Here is a 16,051-nt window from a genome sequence, read left to right on the forward strand (position 1 = left end):
CTGGGCCACACCTGAGCTTGCCTTCAGTCACAGTCACTCTTTGAAACAAAAAGGTGCACTTAAGCAAAAAAAAAAAACCGTCAGCAGAGAAAAAACATCTTACTAGGGACAACCATTTGGACAAGAATATGCCCCGAGAACTTTTCTTAGATGTTAAGAAGTTTAAACTGTGGTAACAGCATTGCACTCTCTCTATATGCTAGATAGAACCCTCATCTCCCTGATAAACAGCAATGCATTTTATCTTGCCATTTAGGTAAGGAAAAAATTTCACAAGAGCGGTATTTTTACAAGAATATTTAGGGATAAAGCACACAGACATCAGATCACAGCATGAGACCCCTTATCAGTACCACTTGATGTTAAAACAGAAACTGTGTAAAAGTATCTCTTTTGCGTCCACCATACCCAAGCACGAGTGATATTATCACCTTTGAAATTTTACCCACCATAGGTTTGCCTAATAATGCATTTTTAAATAATTTGAAATACAAGTTGTTTTCACTATGTGCTTTAGAGGTACATGATGCTATAACACTTTTCTAATGTGGTATTAGGATAGGAGCTGGTTTTCAAGGTACTTCAGTACTTTGAAAACAATAATTAAACAAAATTGTTAGGTATGTTTTGCAACGACATCAAACATAATAAATAAATAAATAAATAAATAGAAATAATGTGATGAACTCATTCAGAGAGGCAGCAGTCTTAACACCTGGGTCAAAACATTCTACATCTTCACTACTGATTTTAAGCTTGCCTGCATTCTACAGATTTAAAAAAGGGAAATTTCTAACCAGCTTAACTATGGAAAGAAAACTGCATATCATATAAAAGTTTGTTAAAAGTATGTAGAATAATTTTTATAATTAGAGAAATTTTCAAATTATATTGAGTTATTTTTTTTTAATCATTTAAGGATTTTATTGGTACCCCATGATTTTATTTTGAGTCACATATGAGCAAACAAATTTGAATAAAATCGTGTCAATTTTTGTATATACCAGTAACGCACTGCACAATAACGTGCAGTGAATACGCTTGACTTGAGCATTCATAGTTTTCATACTCTTTCTGTGTACGTTTAGCATTCATTTGCTCAGAGGTTGATGCGCTTGCTGTTTCCTGAGCAGCTCTTCTTTTCTCCACCCTAGAGGCCCACTGGTTCTCTTCTTTTGTCAGCATCTTTTTGCGTTAAAACTGATTAAGTTAGTTTTTGTGTTACAATTACTTAGTACGTTTTTCTTAATTTTTCACTTAAGCTGGCACTTAAATCATTTTTGAGGCAGATTGAATACTTAAGATATGAAGAGGTAGGGGACCACGAAGGTGGTAGGGAATGAGAACGGTGCATGTACGCATTCGCCACATGGCCGCCCTGCTGCGCGCTGCCAAGACTTGATTCTACAATAAAATAAAATAAAAAAAAGAGTAATAAAAATTATCACCCCAAAAGTGGATAGTAGACGTCACATAGTATATGTGTATCAAATTTCAGGTCAATAGGTGAAACAGTTTGCGAGCTACATGTGATTTAAAATCCTGAACAGACAAATGAACAGCCACGGTTGCATATTATATACGAAGATATATGTAAAATATTTTTTTTTTACCCACCTTAATGCCACACAGTCCTCAGCATATTACAAAAACTTTGACTTGGGTGGAAACGTGATTCGATAGAAATGACATTAGTGACAGAGTGGCATCAAACATGACCTTAAGGTGAAATGCAACATTTCACAAAATCCTAACTACCGTGAAACCTTACACGTGAGAAGAACCGGAAATGTGCATTTGTCTATTCGAGAGTCGAACAGAAAAGCCCAACATCATCAAATCACCGAAAAGAGTATTTTTCCAAATTTGTACATAAATGATGAAAAAATTGGTAAAATTAAAAAAATATTGCGTACACTGGTATTGAATCTTCGATTGAATGTTCAACACGCTAACCACTGCTGCTTAAAGTAATTTGACAAAACTTTAATATAATTTAATCAAAATCATTTTTTTTTAGGTGTTTACATTGGTCTTGAACCTTCGACCATTTGATTAATAGTCCACCATGCTAACAATGTGACCAACACTGCAAATTTTTCAAATATATGTGTTGGCTAAAATCACTATATATATGTGTAATCGCAATTAACATACACATCCCGGGTCAAAACTGACAAAATATTGCATTGTCACCAAAGATCACCATGCATGCAAAGTTTGGTAAAAGTGAGTAAAAAATTGACTGCAAAAATTGACCCAGACAAACAGAGAATGCAAGCTGAATAAAATCGTGTAATAACAATAAAAATTAAGTGTTCAGAAACTGATGACTTTACACAACAAAAATGCAAGATATTAAGGAGTCCAGATTGTTAAAAGAAGCAACTGTTCCACATTTCTTTATTCTTATTATCACAATTCAGGCACTTTGATTTTGTAACAGAAAAAAAAAAAAGCTTTTCCAACTACACTCATGTGGCGTATGTTATAACACACCACAAACTATCCTCTAACAGAATTGACCGAAGTAGCATTGAGGAATCTTTAAAATAACCAACCAGCAACAAAAGACAGAATGAACTAGTAGGTAGTGCTGTCTCAGTGATGCAGAAGAATGCAACAGGGACTACTGATACCATGATAACAACAGTGTTCACCGCACAACATCAGTAACATGAGGGTAGACACGTGTTGTTAAGTGTATTTTTTATTTTGGAGGACTTTCTCCTCCAGATCATGTAACAACAAGAAAGTGAGGTAATCGGTCCTGCTAGGCTCTTCATGTAGTGTTGCCATTGAATACTATTTAACAAGCAATGCTGGAATCAACTGTTATTAAAATATGCTGCAGCATAAATTCAGAAAAAAAAGTGTTAAAGAGTGTGACTGGGAAAGACGAATAGAGTCACCTTGACTGTTAGGGCACTGGCTGGGTGACCCTATTTAATAACTGAAGAAAAACAGGGCATGATGCCACAAGACACCTAAGCAGCCCAATAAAACTAGTATTTTCCAGAATGGGGAACTGCAGGAATTCCTTAGGAGCTCTGTCCCAGTCGGACACCAAGCTTTGTCCAAGTGACACACCATCTTCTAGGACCATTTTATAGAGCCCCAACTGGAACATGCAGGGCCAGCTCAGGGCACTGGGAGGGTTCTCAGAGCTGCTGGTGGAAAACTACAGCCTGTTAGAATAATAAGTGTCAAACATCCAGGAGTGGTACTGCTTACCTTGACGGAGCCAGGAAGGAGATCACCAGGCGCACATACATGACAGGGGTTTCCTTTTATTTGAGCCTGCTTTATCCCCTAAGTGCCATTCTTTCACCTTCCGTGTCCCTAACTACTTAGAGCTGCAAAATGCTGGTCTCGGGTTGAATGACACAGTGGTAAAGGGGTCCATGCAATAACCTCAATCTGCATGACGAAGTAGCTATTTTAAATGTTCTCTGTGATGCCTGTTAGATGTGCAAGACAGTGAAGCTTTTGTCTGCAGACTGCATATTTTCTGTTTAGGATGTGACTAACCAACCTTAAGATGTGTATCCTTAATGATAGCAATCCCCACAGTTAATTTACTGTATTTTCTGTGGTACTAGAGCAAGATTTCAGTTTTTGGCCAGCACTGAAGCATTCATAACATCATATGATTACCACAGGGTATTTCACTAACTATGGAACAATTTGCAGAGCACATCATGTGGATTGCATCTCACTGGTGTTTTTTCCAAAACATTTTTTTCCCCCCAATGTTTTGTTAAAACACTCTCATGATTTACAACTATGTTCAAACTATGCAGTTAATTTGAGAGATTGACAGGCTATTTAAATTAGAAAAGGAAAGCCACCAAAACAGGTACTTTACTCAAGACTATACAAAAAGTGGATGTTTTAGCATAGCACTGCTTGAATAGACTTGACTTATTTAAACAATTACAACGGTTTCTTCCTTACCAACAGAAGCATTCAAAATTTTTAAGCATAACTCACATAAGCCCTGCCTCCAGTAAAGTAAGCAAATATGCAATAATCAGTCACAACTACATGCTTAATATTGTATAGGACCCGATTGTGCTGCCAAAACAGCTCTAACCCGTCAAGGCATGGACTCCTCAAGACCTCTGAAGGTGTCCTGTGGTATCCTGTGGTACACCAGACATTAGCAGCAGATCCTTCAAGTCCTGTTAGTTGCAAAGTGGGTCTGCCACGGATTGGACTTTTTTTTCCTAGCACGTCCCACAGATGCTCAGTCGTATTGAGATCTGGAGAATTTGGACACCAAGACAAAATCTTGAACTCTTTCTCATGTTCCTCAAATCATTCCTGAATAATTTCTAAAGTGCTATAATACCATTGCCATTAAGGGCTGCAACATTCTTTAGGTAGGTGATAGGTCATAGTAACACCCATATGAATGCTTAATGACCCAAGGTTTTGCAGTACAATATTGCCCAGTGCATCACACTGCATCTGTCAGATTTCCTTCTTCCCATAATACATCCTGCTGCCATCTCTTCCCCAGGTAAATGGTACGCACGTACCTGGCATTCTACATGATTTAAAAGAAAACCTGATTAGTCAAACTAAGTCACATTTTTCCATTGCTCCATGGTCCAGTTCTGACACTCTCATGCACATTGCAGACTCATTCAGAGGTGGACAGGGGTCAGCATGGGCACCCTGAGTAGTCAGTGATGCGTTGTGTAATTTGACACCTCTCTCCCATGACCAGCATTACATTTTTCAGCAATCTGTGCTATAGCAAATCTTCTGCTGGATTGGACCAGATAGGCTAGCCTTCACTCCCCATGTGTATCAGGTAGCCTTAGGCACCCGTGATCCCGTTTCCCTTCCTTGGCCCACTTTTGGTAGGTACTTAACTTTAGTATACAGGGAGCACCCAACAAGACCTGCTGCTCTGGAGATGCTTTGACCCTGTCATCTAGTCACCACATTTTGACCTTTGTCAAAGTCAATCGGATTCTTCTGCTTTCCCATTTTTCCTGCTCCCAATACATCATCTTCAAGAATGGACTATTCACTTGCTGACTAATATAATATATAATATATACTAAATCTTCGACAGGTGTCATTGTAATTAGAAAATCATTGTTATTCAAATCACCTGTGAGTGGTTTTTAATTTTGTGGCTGATTGCTGTATAATACATAATAGTTTCAACCACATGGTGTGACCCAAAAAAAAAAAACGCACACAAATAAAACATAAAAAGGACTATAGATAGATAGATAGATAGATAGATAGCTTTATTAATCCCAAGGGGAAATTCACATTGTTCAGTATTTAATAAAAATGTATGTTGTTATTTGCCAGGCACTCATGTCACTATCTGGCAAGAACCAGAAGCAGAGCACAGGCTCAAATGCAAATGCTTGGTTCTCTGAGCTCATCTAAAGAGACAGTCCAAAAGTATGCAGCTGTACTGGCAATGAAAATCATCACATTATATGCTGGAAATCTGATGTAATACAGTATTCCAATATTTAACAAGCGCAAGCCAACTTATTATGACAAACAGCAGATTTAAAACAGCTTTTCAGCATCTACTTTCTATCCAACCTAAAGGAGGGTCAACTCCATTTATAGAGCACATCGATGCGCTATCATAAAGCCACTATAAGATCATAAATCAAATTAATATATACATTTCTGGAATGGGGGAAGAACACTTGAGAAAAATCTGACATGTACACCTTGAGATCACACAGACTTTAACATTGGTTTCTACTCTGTTACTGTTAAAGAGTTTCTCCTTTCATCCATTGCCTTTTCGGTATCCGATTCAAACACATTAAATTAGTCAAAACAAAAAAAGACATGCAAATTCTTAGGGGTTGGTTCTTGGGTCATGTGTCATTTCAGAGAAAACATTACACCTTATTCTAGAAGACATAGCGCAACTGAAAACTATGGTTGGACACAAATCCCCATGTAAACAAACACCCAACAAAAAAAAAAAAAAAAAAAACCTCTACCTATTGCAACACAGGAGAATATGGCATAAAGGTGATGAAAGCAGCTTTGCAGAAATTAATTCACTTCCACTTTTACTTCTGCTTTCTTGAAGACACGCACACACACTCTCAGTCTACCACCAATCTATTTTTCTACCCAGGCTTATTACAAAAAAGGAGAAGGTTTAGAATTTATCTTGGGTTTGGTACTGGCTCAAGGTGCATAGTTGGCAGGAGGTGGTGGTAGTTTATTACAAGGTACCTATCATACAAGGTATCTGTCATAACAGTGGTAGACCAATACAGTGGTGCCAAACACAACACATTTTTGGAATCTGGGCGAAAACTAGACTACTTGGTTTAAAAAAAGACAAGCAAACATCCATTACAAAAAAAAAAAAAAGACAGGCAAAAATCCATATCCAAACTGATAAAACTTTAACGAATAGCTCAAACAAATAAACTGCTTAAATGTTTTTTTAAAGTAAACAGCGTGAAAAATAAGTATTGAACGTGTCAACATTTTTCTCAGTAAATATATTTCTAATGGGGCTATTAACATGAAATTTTCTCCAGATGTCTGTAACAACCCAAGTAATCCACATATGCTGTACAAAGACATCAAAACAGATAAGTCCATAAATAAAGTTAATTGTAATAAAGTGGAATGACATAGGAAAAAAGTACTGAACACATGAAGAAAAGGAGGTGCAAAAGGGCATGGAAAGCCAAGAAAGCAGCTGAAATCTGTCAGCATTTAGAAAGCAATCCTGATCGCTCCCCTATCAGTGCAAATGAATATCAGCTGGTTTTGTCATAATTGATGGCATATATAAAGGGTTCTCATTACCAAGGTGTCACACAAGAAGCATTTCACAAAGGGTAAAAGCAAAGAGTACTCTCAAGACCTTTGCAACCTTACTGTTGCAAAACAAACTGATGGCACTGGTTACAGGCGTATTTCTAAACTTCTTTCCACTTCCAGTTTTATGGCCCCAACGGTGCTCACTGGAACATTCAGCTCCTCGCAAGAGTTCTGACAGAAGAGTCAAAAAAATAATCAGAAAAGTTATCCAAGAGCCAAGGACCACTCACAGAGAGCTTCAGAAAGATTTGGAATTAGCAGGTAAAGTTGTTTCAAAGAAAACTGCTGAAGAAAAAGCACGTGCAATTATATCCAAAGAGTTCAATTTTGGTCTCATCTGACCAGACTCTATTCTCCCAGTATTTCACTGGCTTGTCCAAATGTTGCGCAGCAAACTTTAAACGAGCTTCAACATGCTTTTTCTTTAGCACTGGAGTCTTGCATGGTGAGCATGAATAGAGGCCATGGCGGTTGAATGCATTACTTATTAACTTAAACAACTTAAAATCTTCTTAACTATAGTCTTATCGGCTTTTATAATTAGGGCATATAAAACAGTAAATTGTGGTAATAATATAAACCTACAAAACATATACAGTATCAGGAAATACTGAACAAAAAATGTTGAAACATCTAAACTAATTATTTTAACCATGTCCTGCAGTAAACATGTGTTCTAAAATAATTTTCCTACATGTTAAAGGCACAGATTTCAAACATAATTACAGCAAAGCATATATAGTAAAGTCAACACTTAATACTTTGAAATAAACCTGGAAAAGGAAACCTATTATTAAATACATAATACACAACCATTTGTTACATGTGACACAGACTACATCTACACTACTACTGCGTTTTAAAATAGAAACATTTACAAAAGTACCTCCACTAACACTGAAATGATTGAAAACACATATGATGTAGCCGCTCACCTACACTGGGCATGCAAGCATTGGAAGAGCAACTGTTCTTCATGTTAGAGATTTATTTGAAACTTGTTTTTCCACATGAAGAATAGCAATAGCAAATAAGAAAAACAAAAATATGTTGCTTTGTTTCTTTTGACAACAAGGTGGAATTGTTATCGAGAGAAATGTAAGCAAAGTGGCTAGAGAAAACGGAATTAGCAAGACCCAAACATGGAAGGGCCGCATAAAAAGTACAAAGCAAACAGAGTTTTGAAAACTCTGTTTTCACCCATCCACAGTGCAACATGTTCAGAAACGTGCAGCTCCAAAGAATGTTTTGAAAAGTCTACATGAAAGGTGAAAACATACACAAAAACAGAAGAATATCTGCCTTTTTAAATGAAAAGGTAGGTTTGTGGATACAGCCATAGCATGGACTTAAGTAGATAAGCTATCAAAAGTCAATCAGCAATGGCCCCTGCAGAGAAGTATACAATACAGTTATATTTTATATATATATATTTTTTATATATATATATATATATATATATATATATATATATATATATATGCATTTATTTATTTATATGTATTAAGTATTTTGAGTGATCATTATGAAGTCAATTATTTGTGTCATTCATGTTGCCTTTGTAAAGCTACTAGAATTGTATAATGGCTCATTACACATCCAAAAATATTAGAACCATCTTCTGAGTTATTCCTAGCAGTCCAATATTGCAGATGCTACCACCATTTTTTAATTCAAAATAAAAATTTTGGCAGTATGAAGTCCTAATTTTGTTGGAAAGATTGCTGCTACTTTTTTTTTTTTCTTTCAAATGTGAAACATACAGAAAACTATGGTGCACTTGAAAAGTTTAAAATATGCAAATTTAAAGCACAAAACATTTCATAAAAATAATTCTTAATCTGATACCAAAACACTGTAAGACTGGACTCTGCAGCACTTCTGCTTTAAAAATGTGATTTTTTTTTTTTTAAATTACCTCCACTTATATATTATATCACTTCTCTTCCACTATTTTAAATCAATGTATTCTTCTACCAAGGAAGAGACCTTGTACATTATCCCAATCTTATTTGTTTCTCCCAAGATATTCATCACTTACCTCAAGCTACTCCATAAGTCTCTTTTCACTAAAAAGAAATGTTTTATAATTCATCCGTTTTCTACAAGTAACTTGTCTCATTCTTAATCACAGGGAACTGCCATACATTTACTTTGAGTAAACGGCATACTTCACATTTTTACAGGGCGTTACTCTAAACTGGTGTTTTTATAAACTACCGCTACACTGTCATGCAATATTTATTTATTTTATTTATTTATCAAACCAAATGCTCTTCCAAAATTACATGACTAAAATGAATAATTTAAGCTAGATATGACTATCTATTAGAATGTAGGAAAAATCAGTAATATTGTCACACTGCTAAATAAAAACAAATAAAATAATAAGGAGCAGGTTTTAGGTTCTCTGGGAGCTTCTTTTATTTTCTAGGATTACACTTTATATCAGAGAAATAACAAGGAAGACATTAACTAATCAAAATACACAAGTCTCAATTTATACAAAAATCTTAAAAGAAAACTACATAAGGCCACTACCCTTGCATTGACTGAAAGCCAACAGTTCTGCACAAGTTAAAGTTACAAATTACAAGGCAAGTTAAAAATAGAAAAAATAAAATTGACTCAGCAGAGTGAAGATTTCTTAAGTAACCCTCTCAGATTCTCTTCATTAAGCCTGTTTGGGAAGACTCACCGATAACAGCATTTAAATCAAAGCTGAAGGCATCCTTCTTTCGTCTTGCTTTCTAGAGCCGTTCATCCTGCATTAACTCTACAAAATGGCCATTAGCAAGCTTTACTGTGTTCCAGCTTCTCTAGTTTCAATCGATTTTTTTTGTTTCCACTTTGCACTACTCTGTTGTTGATATCTGGTCCTTTCTGTGGTCTTTCTAGCATCTGCCGATATTGCAGTCTTCTTTCTGCTTGTGCTATAATTTTAAATGGTATACATAACTGTCAGTTAGGAAAAAAATAAATCCATTCAACCATCGGTTTCTAGGTTTACCCATTTTTATTTGACACCCATACCAATTTTCTTCCCATGCATTTTAAAGCTTTGAGAATAATATTAGCTTGTTCTTTTTCGGTTATTTAACAGTGCAACCATACAAATTTTACACCAAGATTCTTGATCTTAATCTCTTCAACTGCCATCATAGATATACCTTTTCACCCTGGAATTCTCAATCTTTTGATTCACGAAATGTTTCTCCTCAACACGTACAGTAATTTATCATTAGCAAGCCACTCTTAACTGTACTACATTTGTCTCCTTTTAAGAAACTATGCATATCCAACCAGTCACTTTCATGCCACACCCTTGTAGCTTTTGTCTTCTACCTTCATCAGCCTACGTTTCCATCCCAAAAGCCATAAAATACATCAGAATGCTTTCCAGACCAAGTTTACTTCTTTATGAAAACAAACAATTACCAATAAACTCTTAAAGTGAAACTCAAAGCATATCTTTGTATGGTTATATTAAGTAACAACAGAAGTTTTACTGGATTAGAAAATAAATGTTCACACAGGTAGAACTAGCTACATTTAATTCAACTTTGAACTTTAAAAGCCCAATAAGGCTGTCTTTTCTAAACTTTTTTTGCTTTTATTTTTATGTAACAACCATCTATTTCTGTTAAGCGGTGAAAGTGAATAAGACTATGGTGGCCAGGACAATGGACTGTCTGGCTGGCACACCATGGTTTGTAAGACTGTGTCTCTGATGTGGGTATGTGAAGAAGAAATGTAATTAACAGGAAGAAATTCTCTGATGGTTTTGTACAAATAAGGTGTACTGACAAGGGGGATAAGACAGAGGAGTCGTGGAGAGAACTTGCTTCTTGGTGCAGAAAGTACTATCAGCAACTTACCTTCAGCAAAAACAAGTACCTATTTATTGATTTTCCCCATACCAAAGAGCCTCTATGTTCAGTCACTATGCAGGGAATGGATGTGCAGATGGAGATATTGCATTATAACAAGTACTTGGGTGTCCACTTTACTGACAGGCTAGGCTGGTCTTGTAACACAGAGGAATAATAGGAAAAAGGGAAGACTCTTTCTTTTGAGACTGTGCACCTTCAATGTAGATAGTGACATCCTTGGCTCGTTCTATAACTATATGAAGGTCAGTGTGCTTTTCTACGCTGTGGAGTGCTGGGCCAGTAACATCAATCCATGAGAGGCCCACCAAATCCACAAGCCGATTAAAAAAGGCAGGCTCAGTTACAGGATACATGCTTGACCCCTGGTGGTAGTACAGGAGGACAGAATAAAGACAAAACTGAGTGTCATTATGAACAAAGCTGTACATCCCCTCTCTGACACACTAACACCGAAGACTTAACAAACTTAACAAATTATTCTGGAGCAGTGCATCAAGAAATGCTACTAGGGCTCCATTAAACCAAAAGCAATACACTTGCATAATGCCTAACTGTGACTGCAACTGCCCTATCAGAAGTTATTATTTTTTCTTTTAGTCATTCTGATGCGTTTTGGAAAGGGGTTTGTCGTTTGTCGTAATAATAAAAAGCCAAATTTCCCCCTGAACAAAAACATGCTATTTAACCTTATTATTTAATATTCTTTCATAACAACTGATGTTTATTCCTGTGACCCATTTCAGGATAAGCAAGATTAGAAAATTAACGCAAGTTCCTTCAATGCACTTTATTAAACTCTTTGAGCATCAAAATGCAGTAATTGTATAAAAAACACACAATAAAACTTATTACAATACCGTATCTAACTGACAAGCTATATATGGTTACCCTAAACGTAATAACATTATAAAACCCAGTTAATCCAGTGAGGGAGGCTGTTGCTTAGGCATTGTGGTCTAGTGGTTAAAGCTGTACCCTGAGGTTGTGGGTTCAAATCCTACTACTGACATTATGTGAAAATAAGCAAGTCACCTCACCATGCCTATGCAACCAATTTTATCTTAAATGTTATAAATTACCCTGGATTAAAAAAAAGGCAGTGTGGCTATAGGTTGTGGCTCAAAACCCACTACTGACACTGTGTGATCATTAGGGAGTCATTTCACCTACCTGTGCTCTGACTGGAAAAAACAAAACAAATATAACCATATATCAAATGTTGTAGGTTACCTTCAATAAAGGTGTGAGTTAAATAGTAAACAACTTTCATATTTGTGCAGGAAGTGTGGTGTAATGGTTAAGGCTTTGGGCTGAAAACCCTGAGTTTATGTCAAATGGTAAGGCATCACAAATAACACCACCCTAGAAGCATTGGGAGCAATGGAAAAAAACCCCAGCTATTAACAACTTAATAGCATTAATAAACTACCTTGTGAGTGTACTAAAATAAACTGATGTTATAAAACACTGATGCTTTTCTCCTACATACAAAAATCAAAAGGCACCATCTTACAACAAAACAAATCACATTTTTGTTAATTTGCTGAACATACTCATTCCAAAATAATGGGTATTACCTCACTTCTTAAAAACAGTATGCAAGGATATGAACCTTTACCGCTAGTTTAAAAGAAAACTAAACATTTCTCCTGAATACTAATGATGGGAATGTGTCTACTTGTCATCGCAGGTATTACTGGAAAGATTATAGCCCTACAATTTCATATCTCTCGGAGTACTAGGGTGTTATACCGTTTTAGCCATATAATTGGCTCATTAAAAAGTTTACAATATGCAAGCTTTCAAGGCAACTCAGGAACCTTCTTCAAGCAAGATGCAATACAGAAACCGGAGTTCCCTCCCTGTGTTTATATAGACACTAGGACAGATACAACATTGGAAAACCTTTAAGTGAGACATCTTAAATGTAAAAAAAAATTAATAGACCTCTCCTCTAAGATCCATTTAACAAGAGAGTAGAACAATGTATAGTTTCTCAAATAAAGAAGCACTGGAATCATCGGACGGAAAGATTCTCTGCTCAAATTGGACGGCCAGCACAGATTGGGAGGCCACTTGGCCGAGATCTCCAGGACTGTGACTTAACATTTTAATCTCTTTCATTTTCAGCTGGCCATAGTTCATCAACTGATTAATGCACAGATATTGTAAAGTTTCCATTTATGTTTAATCAGTTACCACCTCGTTCTCTGTGTATTTTAACAAATCTTCATTTGTATGTTTACCAGTTCTGTATTCGGCGATTATTATCAAATATACTTGTATTCTGACTTGGAACTGTTCATAGCACTCTAAGCCAGCACTGAGTGAACAGAACTATACAAGAAATTAAGTTGAATTCTATTGTATATTTCAGATATAAATTAAATTAATTAAGATCTGTGATACAAAATTAACCTCCGTTTTCTTGATAGTCCAAAAGCATACACGCTTGCCTCACTGCACAACCCGTTTAAAATCAAGACTGCTTTTATTTGTTAGGTTGCCATGCTCTAGTCGTCTTCTTCTTTTGGCTGCTCCCGTTAGGGTTTGCTACAGCGGATCATCTTCTTCCATATCTTTCTGTCCTCTGCATCTTGTTCTGTCACACCCATCACCTGCATGTCCTCTCTCACCACATCCATAAACCTTCTCTTAGGCCTTCCTCTTCTCCGCTTCCCTGGCAGCTCCATCTTTAGCATCCTTCTCCCAATATACCCAGCATCTCCCCTCTGTTCCTGTCCAAACCAACGCAATCTTGCCTCTCTGACTTTTGTCTCCCAACCGTCCAACTTGAGCTGACCCTCTAATGTACTCATTTCTAATCCTGTACATCTTCGTACACACCCAATGTAAATCTTCAAAGAACCATAGAAAATTCGATCATCGCTTTGAACGGGATAAATAAATAAAGAGATCTATAAAAATGAAGGTAGTGTGCCTTTTTATCTTCAAGAGTCCTATAAGCAAGCATAAACACTGGAAACAGTCCAGTTTTATACAGAATGCAAATACAATTAGCACACAAATATCCAAAGCAGTAGAGTACGAAACAAAAGTAGAGATCAACACTCCTGCGCTGTAGGCTTCATGTTTAAACTGAGCAAAAAGGACAACACTCTTGAAATATCCCCACAATTGGTGTGAAGTGAACGCCAAAATTGACTGGCCAAATGACACCGATATTTAAAGATCTCCGCCTAATCTGTTTACGTTACTTTATTCTTTCTAATAGAATGGTACGGGTTAGTTCACATTTTCCTTCTCATCGGCCACCGGCAAAAGTGACACGAATGCACGTGACGCTTGAGTTGCCGTGTTAGTGTTAGAAACAAACAGATAACTGTCACCATCATAAAACCTGTTAACAGCATACAATCCATTGCGATAACTGGGGTCTGCAATTGAAAACACCCATTCGCACGTAGTGAGGGGCACACACGAGACACAAGTGCATCTAACCTGTACTGCCAGCCTTTCGAGCCGCCTCTCCCAGCGCTCCTGTTCTGCCCGTAGAGTTCGAGTCTTCCTTCACTTTCTGACACGCGCATGGTTGCGGTTTCCGCTTGCATTACTCTTCTCAAATCCAGAAAAAAAAACAACAAAAGTATAAAACTGGGGCGAGTACGGTTTAAAAAAAAAACTGCCCCCAATGAAAACGAAAAAGAGGTGGTGGGTCAAACGGTGGAGCAGAGGTGCTGTACAAGCGCGCCCCTCCAACACCCCCACAGACTCCCCGGCCTGTCGTCTTCTAGGCCGCGGCGTTCAAAGGGTGCAGAAGCGCACACCTAAATTAAATCGACACATCATCCGCGGCACCACGGCTTCATTCCGTGCCTCCCTGCGTGGACATACCGAAATTACTGTCGGCTCGAGTCACCCTCTGAACTGGGAAAAGCAGCGACGCCGTTGTACGGTGAAGTGCAAGCGAGCGAATCACGTGGGTAGCGGTCACGCGCTAAGTAACACTTCCTGGGTCAGCTCGTGGAAGGCGCGGCGGCGCCATGGCAGTGAGTGGCATTGATGGCTTCTTGCAGTGTTGCTTTGTAGTTATGTTTTATTTGAAAGGATTTAGTGCAGATGCTGCGTTAGCGTTTCATTTGAAAAGGAGAAACAATATTTAAGGTTATAACCACTCTGAAAAGTAAGGAAAGTTAAAGACGTGGCGTTTCGATGGTATAGCCTTCATCAGGTGTGCAACTGAATAGGAAAGAGCCAGTCACATATATAGAAGGGCAAGGAGGAAAGAAATCCACTGTAGATGGCATGAGGAAAGGTAATAGTAGGTGTGAAAATGCTGCTAGTACAGAAAAAGAATAGAGAGATTAAAACGTTTATCCGTCATTGAGATCTGCAGAAATAGGTAATCCCAGACTGAGCCCGCAGAGATTTGCCATGCCTGTGAAACAGATGGTACTTGACGGTGACCAGAAGTGGAATGTAAAAAAACAGGAAATGGGGCAAAAACATGCAATAAATGAAAATGAAGGACTAACTCAGAATGACAACAAAGGGCGGTATGCAGGAGGTTTGACGTACAAAGAATTTTCTGAAACACGATTTGAAAAGAGTTTTATCTGCTGTTTGGATATTGAAGGATTGCCCCAGAAGACATTTTACGCTGTCACTATGAAATCAGAGTCATGACATTAAAGGACACGATCATTAATGATGTGCAATGAACAAACACACACTAATTCTTTTGTACTTGCCTTGGTCTCAGAACGAACATACTGGTTCAAAGACATTAAAAGAGTTAATCTTTTTGAGGCATGCACAGTGTATGCTGTGTTTTATATAGTATTCTGCGACAGTCCGGCGCTATCATCTTAATTTCACTTAAATGGCTGCTGTCGTCGGGAAATAGCTATCAGTAAACTGTTTCCACAAAATGGTCATGGCAACAACTAGCCAATGACTGACTTGGTAGATGATACCAAGCACCTCCCATTGATCGGTTCACTCTGACTGTGTGACTATTACCATCACAGTACACAGACTGAATAAACCAGTATGCCCCCAGCTGAACTGGAGAACCATTGCAAGTTTGTTCATGGAGGGCAGACAAGAGATTTGCAGTATAGTACACTGAACTAGCTCACTGAAAGAATCAGTTCATGTACTGAACTGCGGAATGAACTGCGATTGACTCGTAGTACAGTATACTGAACTAGCTCACCGAAAGAATCAGTTCATGTACTGAACTGCAGATAAGGAACTCACAGTATATTGAATCGCAGCTCAGTTTCTTGATGATAGATGTATTGTATCAGAAAGGACGGGAGATTAATCCAAAACTGAAATTAATTTTATTT

General features: G+C 37.4%; 1 protein-coding gene across 2 annotated transcripts in view; it reads right to left on the reverse strand.

The window, feature by feature from the left end:
- The window catches only part of osbpl11 (oxysterol binding protein-like 11), a 50,415-nt gene extending 35,724 nt beyond the window's left edge, over positions 1-14,691 (reverse strand). Inside the window, exon 1 of one of the 2 annotated variants that reach the window (XM_039755377.1) lies at positions 14,592-14,691. Coding sequence is in view for 1 of the 2 variants with exons in the window: in XM_039755376.1 (XP_039611310.1) it covers positions 14,199-14,308 (110 nt within the window). In the remaining variant the exon portion in view is untranslated. Of the gene's footprint in view, positions 1-14,198 lie in introns of both variants that reach the window. The other variant, XM_039755376.1, reaches the window with a different exon arrangement.
- Positions 14,692-16,051: the final 1,360 nt, after the last annotated feature.

The sequence above is a fragment of the Polypterus senegalus genome, chromosome 6, assembly GCF_016835505.1.
Source record: "Polypterus senegalus isolate Bchr_013 chromosome 6, ASM1683550v1, whole genome shotgun sequence".
Taxonomy (NCBI): Eukaryota; Metazoa; Chordata; class Cladistia; order Polypteriformes; family Polypteridae; genus Polypterus; species Polypterus senegalus.